This window comes from Apis laboriosa, unplaced genomic scaffold, assembly GCF_014066325.1.
Source record: "Apis laboriosa isolate Shangri-la unplaced genomic scaffold, ASM1406632v1 scaffold16_cov148, whole genome shotgun sequence".
Taxonomy (NCBI): Eukaryota; Metazoa; Arthropoda; class Insecta; order Hymenoptera; family Apidae; genus Apis; species Apis laboriosa.
The window spans coordinates 3,075,031-3,099,908 of NW_025222129.1; the positions used below are offsets into that span (position 1 = coordinate 3,075,031).

The 24,878-nt window shown below is 32.0% G+C and overlaps 3 protein-coding genes across 3 annotated transcripts in view; 1 reads left to right on the top strand and 2 right to left on the bottom strand.

Annotated features, from left to right (window-relative positions):
• LOC122711004 overlaps positions 1-16,667 on the bottom strand; it is a 52,328-nt gene extending 35,661 nt beyond the window's left edge. The window contains exons 1-2 of the mRNA XM_043929338.1: positions 10,147-16,667; positions 9,372-9,599 (exon numbers count right to left, since the gene is read on the bottom strand). Of these exons, the coding sequence (XP_043785273.1) occupies positions 9,372-9,574 (203 nt within the window). The 5' untranslated portion in view covers positions 9,575-9,599; positions 10,147-16,667. The remainder of the gene's footprint in view (positions 1-9,371; positions 9,600-10,146) is intronic.
• Positions 16,668-17,090: 423 nt separating this feature from the next.
• Positions 17,091-19,791, top strand: LOC122711005 (E3 ubiquitin-protein ligase RING1). The gene is given in 5 exon segments (XM_043929343.1): positions 17,091-17,133; positions 17,136-17,413; positions 18,074-18,452; positions 18,554-18,856; positions 18,930-19,791. Coding segments are annotated over 5 exon segments (1,206 nt in total). The 5' UTR covers positions 17,091-17,105; the 3' UTR covers positions 19,148-19,791.
• An 829-nt stretch (positions 19,792-20,620) lies between these two features.
• On the bottom strand, positions 20,621-23,945 carry LOC122711258. The gene is made up of 4 exons (XM_043929834.1): positions 23,824-23,945; positions 22,200-22,550; positions 21,325-21,501; positions 20,621-21,096 (listed from the first exon to the last, which is right to left on the bottom strand). Exons 1-4 carry the CDS (start codon positions 23,943-23,945, stop codon positions 20,784-20,786), a joined length of 963 nt encoding a protein of 320 aa, XP_043785769.1. The 3' UTR covers positions 20,621-20,783.
• Positions 23,946-24,878: the final 933 nt, after the last annotated feature.

Below are 24,878 nucleotides of genomic sequence, written 5' to 3' on the forward strand. Positions count from 1 at the left end.
ATAAAATGCAGCAAAAATCTTCGACATCTTTTAGATATCGATAGATATTGAACTGATCGAAGAATAAATGATGCCGAATATTTATAACCTATACATTAACATTAGAAAGCAATGTTAAATTATTTAAACTTAAACAAATTCATATTTGTGATTGGAGAATATATGCATTTATTTTTTTCGAATTCGATCTATTCGAATTTTCTACTGATTCTAGCATTTGATATATAATAATAATTTGTTTAGTAATAATATGACTGACATTGTTAAATAAGAAAAAATATAAAACAAATGTTCGTATAGTACTCTATAACCTCTCTCATCTCTTATATGTCCAGATGTTTAACTGAACAAGAAATAAATGTTAAATATTTATAACCTACATCATTTACATCTTATTGCAATATGAAGAGAAGGAACAGTAAACTTATTAAATTCAAACAAATGCACATCTGTCAATGAAACAGTTGAGCATTTATTTTTTCGAATTCGAACTGTTCGAATTATATAGTAATTCAGTATTTGATGTACAATAATGATTTGTAGAAGTAATAATGTGATTGACATAGCTATAAATAAAAGGATAAAACAAATTCATATAATAATACATAGCCAATTGTCAAATCTTAGAAGTCGAGATGTTAAACTGAACGAGAAATAAATGTTGTCCCCTATTTATAACTTTTTGGGAAGTAACATTGAACCAATTAAATTCAAGTAAAAGTATGCTTGCCTGTGATTGGTGCAATGGTGCACCTATTTTTGTTAATTTCAGTCTGTTCGAATTATACATTATATTAATCTTCTGTTTGTTATATTTTGCTACAAAATAATAATTTATAGAAATAACAATGTAATTTATATATATATTTCAATAAAAGGATAAAATAAATATTTATATATAATACCACAAAAATCTTTTTAAGAATTTCTAAAAGAAAATATCTAAGAATTTTGCTAAGAATTTGACAGTTGATGCTTGACGCGTTTTGATTGGTTTCTGAAACAATCTTTCCCCCACTCCAATTTATAATCGTATAAAAGGTGTTCACGATATGAGATGATGTCATTTTTCTATCGAAAGTCATAGGGATTTGTTGTGTTACTTTTCATCAGGTGCGTAATTTTTCTATTAGTCAATATTTTCATAATTATTTTTTCACTTTTCACATGTTTTTACTCATTAATATACGTTTATTCAACAATTTGTTGGTAAATAATTTTTCTTTTTTTTTTTAATTTATTGAGCATTGTAGTTATCACTAACTTCTATTATGAGTTTACAAAATAAAATTTAAATTTAATTTTTTTTTTTAATATAATAATTTATATATTTCTTACATTTATTATAAAAATTCAATTTTCTTTTGTGCAGATTATCAGTTAATTGCAATATAACTTCGAAGAAGAGACGCCACTTCAGAATGTTGATTAATCAATTCAAATTCAAATAGTCATTTGCTCTTTTTAGATATATGGTAATATTCAATTTATTATTTTATTAGTAATCGTATTTCTTATAATAATCTTTTTTAGTAAAATTATTAGTGATAACATTCAATATATATATATATATATATATATATATATGAATTATTCATAATATATAATTGATATTCATTATAATTGTTACAAATTAGATATTTTATTTAAAATACTAAGATGGAATTAAAAAAGGTTAAAGAAATTGTCTTTTTTTTAAATTTTAATTTTTAATATTATTAAATTAATTCTTCTTAATTTTTTTCTATATATTATTAAATTTTGAAATAATTTTATAAATTTCGATTTATATTTAAGCAAAATATTAATAATTTTAGAAAAATAGCAGTATTTTCTTTAACAAATTTTATCTAATTATTTGTGACCGCGCGCAATGCGGTTATTAGAGTCAGTGTTTGCTGCGTAATAATATTTCTGATATTTTTTAGAGCACAATAGCTCATGTTAAATTTGATTTTAATAATTATACGCGAAAGTAGAATCAGTGCTTGTTCGCCGATTATATAACATGAACGGACGTGTTAATAGCTTCTTATTTTTATTTTTTTTTTTTTTATAAATTTTCGTTTTCGGTACAGGTTAGAGTCAGTGCTTCTCTCATCAGTATAAGCGATCATCCATCATGCGAAGAGGTAATTGTTTTTGCATATTTTTTTATAATTTATTTTTTTACTTTCAATTTTTATTTTTATTAAAGTTCGAAGTTTTATTAAGTTCCATTTTTCATTATTTCAAAATTTTTAAATAAATAAAATTTACAATTAAAAAAAAATTTTAATATAATCCATATTTTTATTAAAGGTGCTGATAACTGATTGAACTTCAATTTTAATTATTTGTGACCGCGCGCAATGCGGTTATTAGAATCAGTGTTTGCTGCGTAATAGTATTTTTAATATTTTTTAGAGCGCAATAGCTCACGTTAAATTTGATTTTAATAATTATACGCGAAAGTAGAATCAGTGCTTATTCGTCGATTATACAATATAAACGGACGTGTTAATAAGCTTCTTATTTTTATTTTTTTTTTTTTTACAAATTTTCGTTTTCGGTACAGAGTAGAATCAGTGCTTCATTATAAGGCGATCGTCCATCACGCGAAGAGGTAATTATCTTTATATAATTTTTTTATAATTTATTTTATTCCTTGTATTTAATTTTAATTATTGATATAAAATATAAAGAAATATCGATGAAAAGAAAAAAATATAATATTTCAAAAAATGAAAATTTCAAATTCACAATTTTTTTTCAGTCTTAACATCCTCCTACGATGACTTCTCCTTGAGTTGAAAGCAGTACCATTGACAACATATGTACTTCGCATCAATTGGTGAGTCGCATGCTTTTTTGTTCCTCCGGTCACTCAATCATGTCGTAGGATGAAAGGTCCAAATCGACACGGGTGACTGGTTGTATACGTAGAAATTTGCACGAGCACAGTGACCACGGGTATAAGTATTTATTATACTTGTGAGTAGTAACATTATTTTTTTGTGTTTTATTTATTAGATTAGGATAGGTTTTCTTGCACATCGCGTTTTTAATAAAATGATATTGATTTTATATCAATGAAGTTTTAATACAATATTAATTATTAAAAATATGAATTGATAGTTCGAATATTTGTAACTCAAAATGTTCACTATTACTTATAAAAGTAAAATATATTTAATATATGAATCAAATAACTGTATGAATATATATTTAAATGAAATACGAATAAACAAAAAATATCGAAATAATTTTAATTAAATAGATATGATATAGTGTAGAAATCGGATATCCTCCGATTTCGTTAATGAAAATTTCAATTATAATAGAATAATATAATATAATAATATAATATTACTATAATGATAAACAATTTTTAATTTCTTCTTAATTTTAAAAAATTATAAAATTAAATATGATTTTGAAATATAAAGATATTCTATTTTTTTTTCTATTTTCTGCATATAAAAATGTATGAAATACGTGCAAGAAGGCATTTCGCGACAGATAGATTTCTGAATCAAAGCAATAACTTTTGAATTTTTTGCATTTTCGAAAATGTTTTGATGAAGAAATCGCCTGAGGGTATTTTCATTAGAATCAATTACTTTTTATCACACAAAAATTTATTAGTTATATAAATAAATTTAAATAAATAAATACATTTATTGTTCATTGCTTGTATATTTTTCAATTTTTAAAATTGTAATAATTTATTAAATTTTATTAAAATAAATTAAAGTTTAAAATAAAATGAAATATATAATAAATATATAATGAATTGAAAAACATTAGTCCGTTAAATAAAAAATAGATACATTAATATTGTTTTTTAGCTCAGGATTTTCAGATTTAATCCCTTCCGTGTCAATTGCCAGGACCTCACTCACGTGCCCAGGTGCTACTTGGGTGAGAGAAAGGCAATGGGCATGATGACTTTAGTTCATAAGCTAATGAAATTTTTAGCGACTGATGATGTATTAGTGTATCGTGCACGACGTATTTTCCATATTATGTGTGTATGATTAGGCTATGGAATTGCGTCGTTTCATTTATTATTTCATACATTATAATTTTTGATATATATTTGAAATATTCAGAAATATTAATTTTATTATAATAACTTATGTGCAGTATTATATAATTATTATTTTGAAATTACAAAAATGATATTAAATTTATTAATATTAATATATTAATTTAATTTCTTTTAAAAACATATATTATTTCCTTTATGAATATTTATAATTCAACTTAAAGATACACTTGTTTTTTTATCCCATTTCACGCAATGGTCGCTAGTCATCATCAGTCGATTTCAGGAAAACGGTACGTAAAGTTAGAGTATGCGAGTTGTGTGCCAAGCTCGGGTGTCGGAGGCGTCCCGGGACGTTTCCCTAGTGTAGGCTTTTGCGCCCGAGTATTATGTGTGAGAATCGTGGAATGAATGTGTTGGTATGCCTGTTTTGCTATATTTTTTAAATATAGGGCTAGGTAGGATAGGTAGTATACTTCTGGTGTGTCTGTTAATTATAAGTAGGTAGGGCCGGGCAGATTGTCACAGTCTCTGATCGGGTAGGCGCGTTTTCGTGTGACAATCTGTTTCAGGGAATAAAATTTGAGAAATCGAGGGCGAAGCTGAAACGAATGGATGACAATGCCATTCGTTTCTGGCTTTGCTCGTCGATTTTTCGAATTTCGCGGTCGCGGTCGCGATTTGCTTTCGAAACGAACGTTGCGCTCGAGATTCTGTGCATGTACGGAGAACGATCATTGCGATTGTTGGTCGTCCATGTACACTTAGCTTCCGTGATTTAGTCCTTTTTTTTTCTTTTTTTCTTTGGTTTGCGATGAGTGAATCTCGAGCCTAGATTTAAGTTTCAGCGGGCATTGCGCCCGAAGGAGGAAGACCGAAGAGGCCTCGACAAACTGTCACGAAGAGGGGCTGCAACGAATGGTTTCTCATTTTTTGGTTCTTGTTTGGATCCAAAGAATGGGAAGTCATTGTTACTACTTTGTCACTGTGTCTCGTTTTAGTAACACGTAGTATATGTTGTTGTATCGTATCTGGCCAATTTGCATGCTGGCCCATCGTTCATCCAGTCATCATGGGCAAATCGCGATTTTGCATTAGTGTTGCGATTGAATAAATTACGGGTTGAATTAGAGTTGCGAAATAATTTTACGGTTTTTTTTTAATGTTACGAAAAACCAATTGCGGATTGAGTTAGTGTTGCGTTAAAATAAAAATCGCGTTTGTTATAATTAGGATTGCAAATTAAATATTGTGTTTTTTATTAAATATAAATTATTATAATTTCTACTAGAGTAATATTAAAATTAATATCATTTGTTAAATTCTTTATCTTTAATTATAATTTCTTAGTCATAAAGAAATAGTAATTTTTAAAAATTTTTTTTAAATTAATGTTGCAAATTGTTGCACCGCGATTGTTTGTGTTATTTTTCAATTAGTGTTGCGTTTGAAAATAATCGCGTTTGCTGAAGTAGTGTTGCGAATACTAAATGCCCAACTTTCCACGAAAATTGTGGAAGCTTTTGTTCCTGAATCATCTGGTGTAGCAAAAAATGCTACATGGATGACTGTACAACGATAGCAGTCATTAAGAAGAGACTGCATTGGATTACGCTATTAGTGTTGCGTCTATTGAAATTTGAGTGCATAGAGTAATATTTATTATTAGTGTTGCGTATAATTAATTGCTTTCGTGAATTTTTAATTTTTTTATATATATATATATATTTTTTTTTATTTCTTGCTATTTATAAGTTGTATTGTAAATATTGAAGCACTCATCGCGTTTGATTTTAAAAATTTTTATTTTAAAAAATAATTTATTAGTGTTACGATAAAAATGGATATTCCACTCACGGTTTGCTCGGTTTCATATTGAGTGGAAAATATTTGTATTTTAGTGGCCCCTCTGGCTGCTATTTTTCTTTTTCAGCTTACTGTTTGTTATAGAAAATACTGCTATACATTTTTCTTTAATAATATTATCAGATTTTTTAAAATATAGATTATTTTAACTTTTTAGCAATAAAATAAAATTTTATAAATGAATTTTATTTGTATAAATCAAAATTCGTGATTATTATCTGTTTTTTAATAAAAAATTTTATGAGAAAATTTTAAATTTCTCAGAGTTAAAAAATAAAATAATTTCAATCTTTTTTTTTTCATCTTAATATTAAAAAAAAAATTTTGAATCATTTTTCAAAATCTCGTAAATATTAATTGCTCGTTTTTTAAATAATCAAAAAAATTATTCATTATTTTTTAAATTTTAAAAATAATAGTTTTTTTATTTAATAAATAAAATTTGTAAATATTTATTACATATATATATATAACAATTTTTTTCAGAATTTTTTTTTAATTATTAATTATTAGCTAATAATTATTACTATTAATCCATTATATAAATTTGTTTCAGATTTATTCATAGAAATCAATTGGGTATATATTTATTATAATATTAAATTTTTTTTAATTACTTTTTAATTCGCTAAATAAATTTGTTTCAGATATATTTATTCGCAAGCATCAATTAGGTATATATATTTCATAATATTCATTTTTTTAAATTATTAATTCAATTAATAAATTTGTTTTAGATATATTTATTCAAAAAGATATATATCTATCAATATTTATTAAAGAGATAATTTTTTTATAATTTATTTAAATAATTTTTTAATCTGTTCTAGAAACTATATTGCAGAATGTGATCAATCGAAGAAGATTATATGATTATATTTTAAAGATTACTCCTTTTCTTTTTTTAATTATATTTAAATTTTTTTGGATATAGAATCTCCTAAAAAGATCTTTAAATTTTTACATATGGAACAATTTCTTGTGGTTTTGTTTATTTCTGAAATTATTGTGTAATTTATCGAATGAAATACGTATTTCATACAATATATATTCTATTATTTGCTTTCCTCGATTATATTTAGATTTTTAGTTCTTAACTCTATAAATAGAGTCTCTATACAATTTTTAATTTTTTCTATAGGTAGGTACCATTAAGTAAATAGTATCATTAACTTTCCAATAGATAAAAATTAAAAATCTAGCTCCTATATAGGTAGGAATTTGAATTCATCATCAGTTGGAAATAAGTAGAATCTCCATACAATTTTTAATTTTTTCTATAGGTAAGTACCATTAAGTAAATAGTATCATTAACTTTCCAATAGATAAAAATTAAAAATCTAGTTCCTATATAGGTAGGAATTTGAATTCATCATCAGTTGGAAATAAGTAGAATCTCCATACAATTTTTAACTTTTTCTATAGGTAGGTAAATAATATCATTAATTTTCCAATAGATAAACATTAAAAATCTAGCTCCTATATAGGTAGGAATTTGAATTCATCATCAGTTGGAAATAGGTAGAATCCCCATATAATTTTTAACAATTTTTCTATAGGTAGGTAAATAATACCATTAACTTTCTAATAGATAAACATTAAAAATCTAGCTCCTATATAGATAGGAATTTGAATTCACCATCAATTGGAAATAGCTAGAGTCCCCATACAATTTTTAACTTTTTCTATAGGTAGGTAAATAATACCATTAACTTTCCAATAGATAAACATTAAAAATCTAGTTCCTATGTAGGTAGGAATTTGAATTCATCATCAATTGGAAATAGATAGAATCCCCATACAATTTTTAACTTTTTCTATAGGTAGGTAAATAATACCATTAACTTTCCAATAGATAAACATTAAAAATCTAGCTCCTATGTAGGTAGGAATTTGAATTCATCATCAGTTGGAAAGTAGAGTCCCCATACAATTTTTAACTTTTTCTATAGGTAGGCAAATAGTGCTTTCCGATAGATAAAAATTAAAGATCCAGCTTCTATATAGGTAGGAATTTGAATTTATTATCAATTGGAAATAAGTAAAGTTGTGTAATTTTAAAATTTTTTTATAGGTAGGCAAATAGTACCATTAATTTTCCGATAAAAATTTATTAGATAAAAATTAAAAAGCTCCTATGTAAATAGGAATTTGAATTCATCAATTGGAAATAGGGTCCCCTACCTATTTAATATAAATTTTTAACTTTTTCTATAAGTAGACAAATAGTACCATTAATTTTCCAAAAGATAAGAGTTAAAAATTTAGCTTTATATAAATAGAAATTCATCAATTGGGAATTAATTATAAATATTTCATAAAATCTTACTAATTTTGTATTGTTATTTGTTTCAGAGATCAGATGGAATGAATGTGAAATTAAACACCAATCGAAGAAAACTTGTTCATTATATAATACTATTTTCCCCTCTCCTTATTTATATTAAGATTTTTATAGATATTCTCTTAAAAAATTTAAAAATTTTTATACAAAATGATACTATCTATACAAATATCTATTACAAATATTATATTCATATAATATATAATTCCCCTTTATTTCTCTAAATATTAAAATTTTTTTAGATGTACATACTTAGGTAGGCTTTAGATACTTAAGATAGGGAGGTTAAAAAATTAAATTTATAATTAGGAAGGGTAATTTTAAATTTAAGAATTGATAGATTATTTTTAAGTAAAAATTTTGAGACATAAATAGATTTTAAGGGAAGCTTAAATTACTGCTTAAAATAGAATGTATTAAGTAAATGTATGCATGTGTAATAATAGTAGTAGTAGTAGTAGTAGTAGTAGTAGTAGTAGTAGTAGTAGTAGTAGTAGTAATAGTTGTGGTGATAATATTAATTAAATATGTATAACTATGTATATGACATTTTATTTTTTTGTTTGTTTTATATTTATTTCTTTTGTAATTATTAATATTTTATATCTTTATCATTATGTACTAAGTAATAATCTGTAATATGTCTTATATAGAGTTATATCCTTAAATTTAAGATGTAATTTATTTTCAGGTTTAGTTTTTCGCGTCGGTCTTCCTTGAAAATCCTTTTGTTGTTTATTTTGCAAAATGTTAAAAAAATGAATATTTTGCAAACGTACATCAAAAGGAAGATTTATTATTGGTATTAAATAAATTTTTGCGTTAAAGGAGGGTGGATGGGATCGTGGATAGGGTGGGTCTCTATTCGCAGCCTTCCTCCACGCGGTGAGACCTGGGCAATCATCATTATTTGGTATATAATTTATAATCGGATCACAAATATCTGTAATTCAATTATAAATTACATAACAAGTAATATGAGCTAATTGGCTGCAATCGCGATTTAGATTTTATGTAATTAGAAGATTCAAATTAATATTGCCTATTCAAATATAGAATATCTCATTTACATTGTAATTAGTACATATAACAATTTAATTTTATATTATATATAGTAGTAGATTGATTTACCTGTCGAATGTAAGACTGTCTTGTCCGAAATCACATCTGTTGCAACCACTGCATCTCGATGATAAATCAGTTTCTCGATCGGTATCATCGGAACGAGTTTGATCTTTCCGATGATCGGTCACAATGCTCCACGTTCTATGGATAAGGTAGAGAAGGTAAGGTGATTTGCTTCGTCGGCAAAGTTGCGATCTCGTGTTTCCCATTTTGTCAGCTATCGATATTCTTCAACTTAAAGATTCGTATTTCAATTTTTTTTATTCAATTCTTATTCGCGACTATTAATATTATAATTTTTTCATTATCGGAAAAATTTTGACAATCTTTACACATATAAAGTGAAACATAGATGCACTAGATCATCATTTATTTTCTACTTCATTGTTTTTTAAAATTCTCTATGTTCTTACAATTTGACTCGTTCAAACGTTAAAAAAAAAAAAAATATTAACGATAACATTGCGTGCAAAATATTTTTTTGTAATTCTCTTTACTCTCAAGATTTTTCTTCTTATCGATTAGATATCTTGCTCGATACGCCCACATTCCTCGAACAATGAAGAATTTTTCTCGCACGATGTCTCGCCAACATTATCCTATTCCGGCATTGTCTTTGTCTTTGCAAATGTATTCGTATTTGTGTAATTACGGCTAACTCTCTCGAAGGGTATCTTTATAAAATAGGTGCCTATGCTTGCACTTCTTTTTCTACCGACGAAAAGATTGAAATCTTTCCAATGCGATTTTAACATATCTTCTCGTAAAGTAGATAAATTACCTTCTGACTTCAAGATCGTTTAAGCGATTTTTACGTTTTCATCCTATATTTGTACTAATCACCAGAAGTACGAGTAGGACTTGATTATGTAATATTAACGATGCACATCGACGTGCATCCACTCTCCAAGTACCCGTTGAATTTCAATTTTCATTTAATTAAGATTTCTTCCATTAAAACGAGAACCGCTCGATGCGAACACGTACAATTAAAGTCTCGTTACTGATACCGGTACACGTGTCCTTGCTGCGTTTCACGCGACATATTATCCTTGTGTCGTTAACGTGATTAGTGTCACTGTAGCCGGTGACTCGACTATTCCCACACTTGTTCGTCGTGCACTGCCATCATGTACGGCCCCTATTCGCGCACTCGAAAAGAACAAGTTCCTTCGAAACGCGTCCTGTCGCGACCATCCATTCATCTTCTTGTGTGGCACATTAGAGATCTTTCATCGTGCAAATTTTCTCGCAATATAACGGCGTCCCAATGTGAATTTCGAATGATTCACGCGCCGTGCCGCGCGAATCGAATCGACACCATCGTTTTATTGCTCCACAGCAATTTGTCGCGATAAGAATCTAATGAACGCTCGGACAAATCAATTTGTTTATGTTCGAATGATAAACGTTATGCTGGGCTGTGAAAAACAGAAATTGATTAATCGATGAATACGTGGAGTGGAATGTTCATCCGCGAATTTTTACAAAAAGCCAATCAAACGATACGGATAAAGAACCTACTGATCCACTGACACGCGAAAAATCGTCGAAACCGTTATTATGTTACGTTACGAGTTCAAAACAAGGAGAACATTTTTCTTCCGTTTAAGGCAATTTCTTGCACTCTTTCTTTCCTGAAACAGTTAGTCGTAGCACCGCGCCAGATCTGTTTTCTCTTAAATCGTTTTCCAAAACTGTAACGATTTCGCATTTCTCGCAGATATTCCTTCTTCGATCAAGCTTCAAAATAAATTCACGGTCTAACGATCACCTAGTGGTATGCTGGTCACAATGTCTACCATTACAACGAACGAACACAAACAATCTCGTTTAACCATAATATCCGCACAATTCAATCGCTCAAACGGTCTCGCATGAGATCCTCGCCGATGCGTGTCGCCGTTTTAATTACACTGGATTTCTCTCCGCGAACATGGTGCAAAATTGTGGCAATTCGATTCGAAGATCGAGTGAAACTCGACGAGCAGAGTTCAGGGACCGTTCCGATAGCTTCCTGTCCGTACGATAGATTCACATTTCACTTTCTTCGATGTCCATGTCACGCGTCACTGGTGTCGACGTTTCTACAACGCTCAATGTTTTCAACAACGTTCGATCGCATTCCTCCTTTCACGAGCCAAGCATCGACGAATTATTTAGCCGCGCGCGATAATTCATCCCTAGGTTGGAAATTCCTCGGTGTACGCGAACCCCATGGGTGTATCGAAAGGTCGATAAAAATACGTGCAGAGGAGAGGCTGGAGAGGCATTCACCGGGCGGGTTTCAACAGCCGACTGCCAACTCGTGAATGCCCCGAGGTGCACGTGTGAGCATCGCCTCTCTCCAACCAACCTCTTCTATATCCCGCCTCGCGGTCGCCACCGATGTCCAGAAGGATTCACGGATCGTGTGTGGGTCAAGCCACGACCTACGTCGCACCGGTGCACTCTAGGTCACGCCGAATACTAGCAAACGGAGGGGGGAAGAGGGTCGATTCACTGGGTCAGTTTCGATAACCCATCAACCAAACCCCTTTTACTATAATGGAACGAGCGATTTTTGAACAGAACTGTATTTAAAATTTTTTTTTTACAGAAATTCTACTTAAATCCCTCTAAATAGGAATTTTGGATAGTTTAGATAGCGTTTAAACACTACGTTTCGGTAATGTTCGTTATATTTTTTTTAAACTGAAGTAATTAATGCGAAACCTTGAATATGCCGATAAAGAATATCTCGACTCGATTTACATTAGAATAAGTTTTAAAAATTTTCATAATAAATTTTCACAACAACGATACATGTCAAATGTCATATTTTTCGAATTGTATATCTTCGATAATTTTGAAAGATCGAATCTAAGAAACCTTGAAATTATTATTCCTTGAGAAAAATGTTAAGAGCTAATGTTGATTTTACGCAACTTTTACGCATTACTTCATCGCATAATCTTGAATGGGTTAATAGACCAGATCGTGGGATCTTTTAAAATTACTCGGTAGAAACTTCTCTGGATCTTGATAAAGATCGATACGCGTGTTAAGATCGAGATAAACGATAAGATAAATTATCGGTTGATTTTGACCGTGACGCGAGTCAGGACGACCAACTAATAATTTTCATTCCACGAAAAGGAATAAGATAAATGAGAAAGATGAAACACGGATCTCGTAACTCGTTTGCTCGTTGCATTCTGAGAGAAAGTAAATTGTTGTTCGTAAATTTGCCGAATGATTGGTAAAGGATGCCGCGTTCATATATATTTAGTTTCCTCGATTTACAGGCATCGTCTTGATTGGCCGGCGCATCGAGGTAAAAGGTGAAATACCAAGCCAACTCTTCTTCTTCTTCTTCTTCTTCTTCTTCTTCGAGCAACGCTAATAAGACGGCTCGCAAAATAGATACTTCCTTCGCGCGTAATTCGCATCCTGCGAGCAAGTCGGATGGATTCGGTTCGGTTTTAACACAAGAGAGAGATTATTCCACGATCTTTGTGGCGAATTTAACGAAAAAGTTGCGAGACGCGTTTATTAGCTTCGAAGATAGAAAGATGAAATCCGTTAGACCAGTTGTTTGATTTTACTATAATTCTTCAACGAAAGGTAATCAAATACCGGTACGAAATAGAATTCTGCAAGAAGCATGATTTTCTTGACTGAAAATGCGACTGCGCTGTAACAAGCACGCGAGAAGACCTCTTTGATCAACGAAGCAGGAAAACCTCGAAGAAAAACGTTATTTTCACTGAGAGATTTATTATTTGTAGCAACCGTCTCATTCGTCAGCATTTTTCGCGATGTCAGACGCGAATAAACGCGATAAAATACATAATTTAATTCGAGACGAGTGTTTCTTCTCTTTTATATTGTAAATTTGAATAACTTCATCTTTCATCGTTCATCTTGAAACGTACGGTTTGATTTTAATCGAGACTTTTCAATCTCGCCATCGATAATATAATCCCCCATTCGTTGCAGTAAGGAACGAAGAATAACAAGAAACCGATAATTTACGATAATTGCACTGCCGTATTACGTAATTAGAGATTATAAAAAGTTATCGAAATATGAAGCAATGGATGAGGTTATTGACTATGGTCGCGGATCGAGTTTTGTATTTGACGAGTATTAATAGCCAATGCGTGTGTATCTCGTAGCGGGATTAACAGGTTTCGAGTTTTATTATATTGGAATACGGTAAAACGCTAACGTGGAAAAATTAATTTAGGAAGATAATATTATCTTCGGATCGAATAGATGAAATGGGAAGAACATTGCGCGTCTTGTTGGTCAAAATGGATTAGTCCGTTCGGTACACACGATAAGTGATTGCACTCGTATATCATTCGGTGAAAAGAAACCGTAGCCGCTTCCGGCTTCTTGTGCAATGTCGGGAACAAGAAAACGTTATGAATGTACTAATGAGATGAATCTCGCAATTATTATATCGTATATAGCGATACGATTCATAAAGTTACCAAATAGTAAATGCTCGTTTTCTTTCTTTCGTACCTTATCATCCATCGTTTTTCCAACAATTATTCCAAATCTGATCCTAATTATAGATTAAAGCGGTCGGATTTTTCAACTCTGTTACATTGGTAACAAGGTGGAACCGGAGCTCCTGTTTATTTATATGATCTACTTAAGAATAATTTATAAATTTCAAATAGTTTCGTTCCTTCCTACTTCGATTGTATACAATGCACTATCAGATTTACGCGCTCTTACTTACTACGTGCTATTTTTACGACACAATTTATCTCGGTTCATCTTTATTTTCGTTTCTCGGTTTGCTTCGGAAATTTATCGAAGCGCAACACTCAAGGCAAAACTTCATTTTCATCCCGTAACCATAATCGTAACCTTTGCGTATTTTCGTATCGTGAATGAAAGCTCGTTCCTTTCACGCGAGGCAGTGACCTTTCTCGATGCGGGGACTCGTCGTCTCCGTAGGAAGCGTAAAACATGGCTGCTGTTTAATCCATGGATCAGGATGGATCCAACGTGTACGGCGATTCTTCTGGGTCAGATTCACGCTTGACCTGGGCTGAACGGATACTTGTAACCATGTATCAAGCGGCAAGAACATCGCCTCCTTCCGGATGCTTGCGCAATGTAGGGAACAAGGAAGCGGAGAAAGAAATGATAATTATTACACGGTAGTAGCGGATCGTGGTCGAGCGAGAAAATCATTCGAGCCGAAATTAAATCGAAGCTTTTGCTTTCGAATCGTCGGGTGTACGTGTTAGCTTCTGTGTTAAAATGATGGAGGAAAGGGAAGGGAGAAGGGGTCATCGTTGTTTTGCAACGTTCTCAGATGGGATCGATAGCCTTTCACGTCGATCGCTTCGCGCCACGATCGATTATAAACGTTTCGCCGTGGTTCATTTGTGTGGAGTCTACGCGAGTTTCTTCTCCACGATTTAGCTTGAACGTTTTCAAAATTATCACGTGATGAATATCGTGAATAAGAATCCAAAGATTACAAGGTTTTATACCGGAAGCATAGTGAATCGGCACCATAAAAAGATATTGTTCGAAAATTACAGTGAAACGGGGAAAGACTTAGCTGAATGGGCGTTCCTGGCGAGCTTACGTAAAATGAAGATACGATTCCGCTTGAAGAGCGTATGCGCAAAAAAGGATACGTAAAGCGTACTATAATATCTATAATACCCGTGTGATCGTGGTTTGGCGCAGCGTATACGTATGTAGACAGCATATGGGGAGATCGTGGTTGAGAATTACGTAAGCTTCCATGAGAGAAAGAGCTGTCCGCTAGAAAGCATGTCAATGTAGCAATCAAACTGTTTTTATATAGTTTTCTAATATCTTGTCTTGTTCCATGTAATTCATTTTCCGTCACGCTTCGATTAACCAAGTCGGTATAAAATGTGATTTTCGTTCGATAAAATGTCGATACGAGGTATAAAATTATTCGAAAAACCGATCGGAAATATAAATTTTCCACCTTTGTTGTTCGACCTAGATTTTCTTTTTACCAGAATGTCGGAAGAAAAGAGAACGCGGTGAATGCGTTGCCCTTCGCCGAAGGCAGCGAATTAAACGGAGAGTTAAAAAGTTGACGGAGCAGGATCACCGTTAAGTGGAACAACAACAAGGTGTCGCCCAGTAAATCGTTTTGCCGACTAACCTATAAATTTCGCATACATTTATTCCAATTTTCATAAATGAACGGTATCACTTTGTCGTTTATCGACGTATGTCCGTCATTATAAAGATATGTATCATAAAGATATTAATAATTCGAATATCCAAGTATTTTAAACTTTCGTAAAGATATTAAATAAACTTTAATACTCTTTAATAGATACATGAATCACATCATGATTTTCTTAATATTTTTATGGCATTTTTTTTTTTTTTTTTTTTATTATAACTAGTGAGCATTAATTATTATTCAAAAATACGTAAATGTATTATCGAAAGACGTAAATAAAGTAATTAGAGAGGACTCATTACTCAAAAAAGAGACACGTGAATTTTCATATTTTAAAAAAAAAACTTTTCACGTCAATTCTTTTAACCTTCGTAAAATTTTAAGATCTAGATAAAAAAAAAAAATAAGGAAGAAAAAAATTAGTAGGTTAACTGTTTTACATTGAAACTATATAATCATATAGTATTAAGAAATATAAAGATAATTAATGTATAATTAAAACATTAGACACGAATTTAAACATATCGAATGTTCGATCTCCGATATCTTTCCTCGAATGTCGAAGTTCAAGTTAAGAAGAATACAGTAGCAAGAGATCGAATAACGCTCGAATAACGTAGTGATTGAAGATGGTATCGCTAGAGAGAGGTGATAAAACACGTTTTCCCAATAAGTACCGACAGACGCAATTACGGTTATCTACAGTTAAGGTCAGAGAAAAAAGGAGTTCGGGTCTCGACGGTCTAGTTTGCTATGTTAGATCGGTGCACGAATGTATCTCTGAATTCGTTCGCTTAGAAAGACTTATCTGTTGTATACGGCATTAATGGTCGAGCCTACGCCCATCCTAGACGGTATTATATACCGTTATATTATTTATAACGAGGAAACATATTTTGCCTACGCTTATGCGCCTTCCCATCCTCTATAGCTACATTTTTCACGCTTCCTTCGTTTGCTATAACGATACGATCATGTTTTCATTTGAGTGTTAATTAGAGCTGGGATTCAGTTGATTCGAAATTATTATAACGCAAAATAAATGGTTGTACCGATTAATTTATCAAGTTGTAACTCGTTAAATATTTTTCAATACTCCCGCTGCTTAATTGTAGAAATTCATTTTATCGACATCCATCAAAATGCTTTTTTGTATATGCTTCATTTTAATAAGTTTTCGGACCAATTTTCTTATTATTATTCTTATTTTGCAATTAAAAAAGAAAATTAAACCTTATGAGCTAAGATTTTCTGTTCTTTTATCAAAGATTCTTTACGTTATGTTTTTCTGTTTCTGTAATTATATAGATCGTATTTCCGTTTTCAATCTTCTAATTTCTTCATCTTGTTCGTTCAATTTTTTATTATTTATTTTTTATTATAATCATTATGATTGAACTTGTTTATTATATCAATTAAACTTTGTATTAAAGTTTGCAATGGTATGCACGAATAAAAAGGAAATTCGAATCGAATACCATAGATAATTTTTTACTTTGTAACTTCGTTACTGATTGGAATTAAGTTCGATAGTTCATAACGTTTGCCGTAAGATGGCTCTAATCGCGTTCAGAGAGTATGTGTGGGTATTTCAGCTGATGGCTTGTATGTAGTCAAGATGGCTTCCGCGGAACAAGTCGGTCTGAACAAAACTTGGGAATTATCACTTTACGAACTTCATCGTACTCCTCAGGATGCAATTACTGACAATACAGAGATTGCGGTCAGTCCTCGAAGTTTACACAGTGAACTTATGTGTCCGATTTGTTTGGATATGCTTAAAAAAACTATGACTACCAAAGAGTGCTTACATCGGTTCTGTTCCGATTGTATCATTACAGCACTTAGAAGCGGTAATAAGGTATGTGCTTCTTCTGAAATTATTCTGATAATAATTAGTTATTATGTACTTTCATGGCATAGTGTTTCTAAAAGTTTCTTAATCCATTAAAAATCAGTTGCTGACACTTGGTCAGTATCCTGTCATTGTTTCTTTTTTCATTTTACTATATATCGTACTTTTACGTAAACACAACTTTGTATTTTTGCATATAGATATCGATAGTAATTTTAAGAGTCAAAGATTAAAGTAATTTCTTGTAAAAGAAGAAAATTCGATTGTAGTTATATTTGGTTCTGTCAGATACTGTAATTTTAGCGCGCTTTTTGAAATGCGTTGTAAATGATGTTCTATGTTGCTTCGTGATGTTTTTTTTTATCATTTCTACAATCTGAGTTGAAGAAGTTGAATATTATAATAATTATCGATGGATTTAGATTTATTTTTTATCCAATATTGGAATAATTTGTATTCTTTGACTATGTGAGTGTTGATAAATTATGATTTTAAAATATTTAATGAACATATATTTGTTCATATGTTTTATCTTTAGATGTGAACTTTTTTGCGGTAGTGATTTGGATTTTATCATGGATTTTATAATTGCCATTGAATTCAAGTACGAATAGAGGTTAGAATAATTTTGAAAAATATGTAAATCATTAAAAATTCTGTTCGTAGGAATGCCCAACATGCAGAAAAAAATTGGTCTCTAAAAGGTCTTTAAGACCAGATCCTAATTTTGATCTATTGATTTCTAAGATATATCCTAGCCGTGATGAATATGAGGCTCATCAAGAAAGAGTATTGGCAAAATTGAACAAATCACATTCACAGGCTGCATTGGTAAATTCTATTACAGAGGGAATCAAATTACAAAGTCAAAATCGTTCTCAGAGATCCAGAAAAAATGCCAATGAATCAGAGAATGCTAGTAACGCAACATCTTACAATAATTCTCAAAATGCCAGTGCACCGGCTACACCAAATGCTACGAATGCTGCGAATCAAAGCGATTCTTCTCAAAGTACAACAGGACCTTTAAATAATAGCAGTGGAGGTTACTTAAAAAATTTTATTGATATTTTATTAACTTTATTGTTCCTGTTAATGAATAAATTTAACAGATGGATTTTATACGAGTAAAATAATCAATTTCAGGTACAACTTCTAGGAATTCTACTACACCATCGCCAAATCCTGCAAATCAAATTCCAAAACCACCAAAACGACAGAAAAGTTTACAAAATTCTGAAAATGATTCGTCTAGTGCAGAAGCTGAAACCGGTGGTGGTGATTCTATGGTAGATACAGAGGGTGAAGGTCCTAGTGAGCCTTTAATGTTAAACGAGATTGAACTTGTTTTTAAACCACATCCCACGGAGATGGCCGGGGATAATTCACTTATAAAAGCGTTGAAAGAAAATAGTATTCGATATATCAAAACAACAGCTAACGCGACAGGTGAATGTTTTATATAATTGCAAATTTAAGCGGAATATTCAAAGTGAACGATAATAATTGTTAATTTTTGTAGTTGATCATCTGAGCAAGTACCTGGCTATGCGGCTAACATTGGATTTGGATACAGAATTATCGGAATCGGACAGGCTACTTAATTTTTGTATTTATATAGCACCTTCTCCTGGTCAATTAGTAGTTTTAAGTGGATCTCAAACTTTAAGACAAGTCAATGATAAATTCTGGCGCGTAAATCGACCCCTGGAAATGTATTATTCCTGGAAAAAGACCTAGGGAAGGCCTCGGAAGTACCAGTCTGATGGGAGCTAGTCGCGTTAAGCTCCAAAAAATATATAAAAAAATATAAAAAAATTTTTATTATGTGGAGTACAGAAACGCGCATTGTTATATCAAGATAGACCGATATATTTTACTGTACTTCAATACCCTTGGATTATGTTCAAGGATCGAGAAAGATAGAAAAGAGGAAGTTCCTCTCGTACTAGTGGACAGTGGTGCAATTTTTCTCTTCATGGGAGTGGTTGCTCGTTTGTTTTCTCTGAAGAGGGCAGTAGAAGAACGAATAGATTTTTAATTGAAGCTTTGTACAGCGATTTATTCTAAATGCAACAGAGTTCAATCTCGGATACAAACTGCCATTCACCAGATTGTATTGGATCATGAATAGATCAAGGGATTTTTGTGTCTACAAACCGTGAACAACAACATATAATATTATCAGATTATATCCTTTTTTCACAGGTGTAAGTTAATCCGGTGCGCCCAGTTACGATATTTCAAGTTTATGGCCTCGATGGTTAAATAACTTATTCAAAATAAGTCTTCGATTCCTTGTGGACCATTCTGTACAGATTCACAAAAAAAAAGAAAAAAAAATCAAATAAATGTATATATACTATACTTTTTTGTTAAAAAGAGTATTTGTATAATAGAAGAAGAAAAATTCCCTTATAAACTCGAAAATTTTCCTTTCTTATCTTTTTAATGTTCGAACGTCATTGATTTTTCCTTATTTTTTTCAAAGTATTTTTTGATCACAAAAATCTAATTTTCGATCACGTTAAATGTACATGAAAAGCGTCTTTGGCTTAGTAGACGGAATAATCGATAAGTGCCGACCCCATCCTGCGCCCTCTTGCATTTTCACTGAACCGAAAACAATGCGAACACTCCAAGTCGGGTAATGCCACCCTCTTTACTAAACGGGAAACCACGTCGTTCGTTGGCCTTATGATATCGAATTCCATTCTTTTTGTATTAACTATAATTCCATCATTAGTCGTTTGACATTTTCAATCTCTTTTCCTTTTCATCGAACGAAAACATAAATAATATTTAATTTTTGAAAAAAATAGACTTATTCCATTTTTTTTGACGGATATTTACAAGATCGACTAATGAATATTTATTGGCATTGTAATGTTGCATAAGAAAACGTGTTAGAATCAGAAAAGATCAGAATAAGCGGAAACGAAGTACATAGAATATCCGGTAATTCGTCACCTAATACAAGTTTCTCGTCTTTTCCAAGATCTTTTCATCATTAATTAATGAATTCATGACAGAATTATATCCATTGTAATTTTGTATATAATTACAGGATGCGCAACCGAATAATAACGAAGGCTTCTAATTAACGTAAATGAATCAAGATGAATTCTCCAAATCGCGATATATGCCTCGTAATAAATAGAATGGTTAATAGAATGAAATACTAATTAACAGTCTATTTCTGCGCAGAAAAATCTGAATACTCGTAACGAGGAACAACATTACAAAACCTCTTCTGATCGAATCAACCGAAAGTTCTATTTTATATCCTAATTGCATTTCTTAATAAGTATACAGGAAATTCTATTTCTGCAATTAATATTTAATCGTTTATTTTTCAGATGTTCATAAAACCGCTTCAGTGCTGATGCGGCAAAGTTGGTTTATTCGGTTTCTCATTCAAAGAAATTTCACTGCTTTCCTTCGAATCTGTGTCCTTCGCCTCGGTAAGAGAAGACGATTTATTCGACAACAAGTGCATCGACGATTTTTCTCTTTTCAGTATATCGTTCATGTCGTCGTCATTTTCACCATACTCCATTTGCTCGTCTTCGCTCCATTCTTCCAACGAACTTTTCTCCGGAGATTCATCCTCGAAGATATTTCTCGCTTTTCCTTCCATGTTATCAAGTTTCTCTTTTAAAAGTTTGTAAATCTCGTCCGAAGCGAATCTAAAAATTCATCAGTCCATTAGAGGGATTAGGGGATCCTACAGGGATTTCTCGTTCAATCCTATTATTTGTTATCTGGCCGGATGGATGTCCGCGTTATTCATTCTTAATGGAGAAATTCTCTCATTACCGCGCTCTCCACAGTCTATCCCATTTTCCAGTAACGCGTGCAATCCCTCTGGTAACGGGAATAGATCGAATGACGTAACCAAGTGAAGGAATACTAACGGTATTTTATAAGGTTCCTTGTACCAGAGCGGGAATCCCGTGGGATTGTATCTCCCGTCTGGAATCGAATTCTCGGTTGGCAGAGAATGCAGTTTGAAATGCGCCGGTTCGACCGTCTCCTCCAATAAGGCTGACACTTGTCGCGCGTAGTCCTCCGTACCAGCTGTTCGTTCCAGTCTGGGAATTAATTGGAATACGATTTTCTTATGCTTCCCTTTATCCGACATACACAACTGTTCATCGGTATCCAGACACTTTGTTCGATTCGAAGAAAAAGTAATATATATTTGTTTATCGTAGTGTAATATTTTTATATTCGATCATTGTACTGGAAACAAGTGTTCCAATTTATACGAAAAATTTTAATTTCAATTTTTTTTTTTTTTTGACTCATACATAAACAAGATTTCAATTTAATTAATGAATCTAGAAATAACAGTTATTATCTTCTTAAGAAATCAGCAAATTATAAATTTGAAGTATTTATTAACATACTACATCATAATTAAGTACACGATTCGACGATATATTTGTCAGTTTTGAATATTATCGGTATATTAATTAATACCAACAATTCATAACTATTTACAAGTATCTTCTTTATATTATTAAAAATTTTTCGAAATTATAATAAATTAAATTCTGTCGAGTTTAATAAGTATGAAATTCAATTTTCTCGTTCCATATTACTTTCGTGAAATTAATTTTATCGCCTTATAATAATCATAAGGAAAAAGAAAAAGAGGTAATTATCACAAAAAAATTATTGGACCAATGAGCAAATCCAGTTATTCGAATTGCATTCTGTGCAAAAAATAATTAAGTGTCTGGATACTTTTAAACGACAATGTATTTCAAGTATTTAATTCGTTTACTTTTGGACCATTTGTCTAGTGAATTCCAATCTCGGTATCGATTTGTACGATAAATTAATAGAATCCATGGAATTCTTCACTTTAGTCGTTCGTGGTTTATTCACGTTTCCTTCGACGCCATAAAAACTTCCAAAGTGTACCGCCGTGTCGTTAGGAAGATTCGACATCAACCTCACGTCCTTGGAACCTTTCTTCTTCTCGGTCTCTTTCGATTCTTTCGATTCCTTCAATTCCTTGATTTCCTTCATTTCCTTGGTTTCCTTGATTTCCTTGGTTTCCTTGGATTCCTTGTTGTCCCCATTGTTCGACGATATTTTCAAAGAGTCGGATTTTTGCTCCCTCCCTACGTACCTTGGAAAAGATAATGGTTGCGTGTTAAAATAACGACGGTTCGATGTACAAGATGTCGTTACGCCGGATGCGTGCTCGCGTGTTCTTCACGGACTCGTTTGTTCGTCGTTACGTTCGTTGAGTGCCTCTTACTTTTCTCGAATCGTTTACAAGTCGGTCTTAACCCACTTGCGCTCGAAATTACTCGCGGTACGATATTTAAATAAATCCGAGCTATACGATCAACCTTGCTTTTATATCAAACACGATATAAAAGAGTAAGGGAGGAAAAAAATATACGAAACATGGCAATTATTTAGCACGGTAATACAGGTTTGATGGTAATAAGCGTGACTATGGAGGACGAGTACCACGAAATCATATCCAACAAGTACCATTTTTTTTCTCCATGTAGAACGGTAATTTTGTGTAATTAACGTGGAAGATAAGAACGAGACACAAATGGAACGTCTATGGCAAGAACGAGTTGAAACAGACCTGAAAGTACGTCACAAGTACGTCTTCTAATCTACCACTACCGTTTGATCATCCGCGATTGACATACGTACCGTTACGGGAACATTCATTTCCGTTACGTTAGTCGGTGAAACGCACGAGTTAATCAAGTATATTGGTTAATTCATCGTAACAGGCAATTTGCGAGAAATTATAGCGAACACGGAATGGACCGTTGATCGAATAATTAAAGAAAAAGAATCTCGATAATGGTTTTGGCGACATTTGTCTCGAATTGCATGAATTATTCATTATACGAAAGAATTACGAATCGCGTATGCAAGATGTATAGCTAGCTGCCTTCAAATTTATAATTTCCTGATGCGCAGTCAATTTTGTACGTGATGAATTTAAGATGAATCGTGCGGATAGTGTGACGACGGTAAGAAAAATCGATGTCAGCTGCTAGAATTCCCATTTGGGGATCTTCACGCTTCTTGCCATTCACGGTAATTTAATTCGATTGAATACAGGATAAATATTTGAGAAATTTGTCAAATGATTTCGAAAGTATTCGATGTAATTTCCCTCTGTAATTTGCAAATGCGTCATCGCATCTGTTTTTTCAAAAGATAAATTAGTACAGATACATATATATATATGTTAATTAGAACGATAAAAAAAGTTTTCGCGTAATAAGAACAAAATCGATTCTCCAACGTAAAATATTTTTATTTCGGAAGGATAAAATTGCAAGAAAATGATTTTACGCGATTAATTCGAAATTTCTTATCACGTCTAGTTTAGTTTCTAGTTTTATATAAATATTGTTACTCACTTTTGAAACTTGTCGATCAAAGAGGGTGATACGTATAGGTTACTGGAAGCTGTGAATTTTTTTCGACGACGCTTAGGAACCTTTGTCGTCGGTTTCACTTGAGATTTATGATACGACGACATATCGATACGATATATTTTCCTTCGAAATGAATTTATTTCATTAGCCAATTATTACCGTTACTAGTGAAATTTCCCGAACGTTGATATTTCCTTGTTTCTGGTACACGTCATCATTCTACAAATCAACTCTCGTTCGAGGTAATAATATTTCGAATAGAGAAGCTTCTCGAGGGAGAGGGGGGATACGAAGTCATGGTTACGAGATTAATCCCGGGAAAAACGCGTAGCGGGAACGTTTTAACGGAATTAGATTGGTAGGTGGTACGTTGCAATCGTTTTAATGGGAACTACATCGATAAGGGGGTTATTTTATTTCCACGTCACAAACACCCGTGTACCCGTGACCGCAATTAACCAAAGAACAGTCTCGAATCAGATTCACGATCGATATCGAAGAGATCGTAATTTTATTCTGAATTACGAGGTAAAACTGTTATCTAAGAAGATATTATCGCAAAAGTACAGACGTATCTTTTTACCATTCCGAATATACACGTATATATATATATATATATTCTCGATTCTTTTTTGTCCTCTCCGTCTAATTTATACCCGACTCTTCTTCAACCCGGTTTTTTTCCAGCCGTATCGTAACAAATTATCCGTGAAAAAGAAAGCGAGGGAGTAAGGAAGAGGAGAGAGAGGACCGTATAGGGGCAAATATGTTAATAAGTGTTTCTTTGCGGTTGGGAGCACGCGTCGCTCGGATTCTCGAGACAAAAAGACAGGAGGCGAGATCGTAAAGCACGTTGTCTCGTTTTTATGACGCGTCGAGAAAGCGGCATGGAACGGCGGTTGGTCAGTCTACTAACGAGGGAGGGGAAAGAAAAGAGGCGACGAGGGTGCGGAGAATGGAACGGTTGGACGGAAACCTCGTGTTGTGCGGAGTCGAATGTATCGTGGTTTAAAAAAAAAAAAAAAAGGAAAAAAAGA

Excerpts from the sequence above, each read along its gene's own strand:
- LOC122711258 (XM_043929834.1), bottom strand. The coding sequence starts at position 23,945 with ATGTCGTCGTATCATAAATCTCAAGTGAAACCGACGACAAAGGTTCCT. Across the intron at positions 22,551-23,823 it reads TTGATCGACAAGTTTCAAAA|GTACGTAGGGAGGGAGCAAA; the intron begins GTGAGTAACAAT and ends ATCTTTTCCAAG. Across the intron at positions 21,502-22,199 it reads ACTAGACAAATGGTCCAAAA|ACTGGAACGAACAGCTGGTA; the intron begins GTAAACGAATTA and ends ATTAATTCCCAG.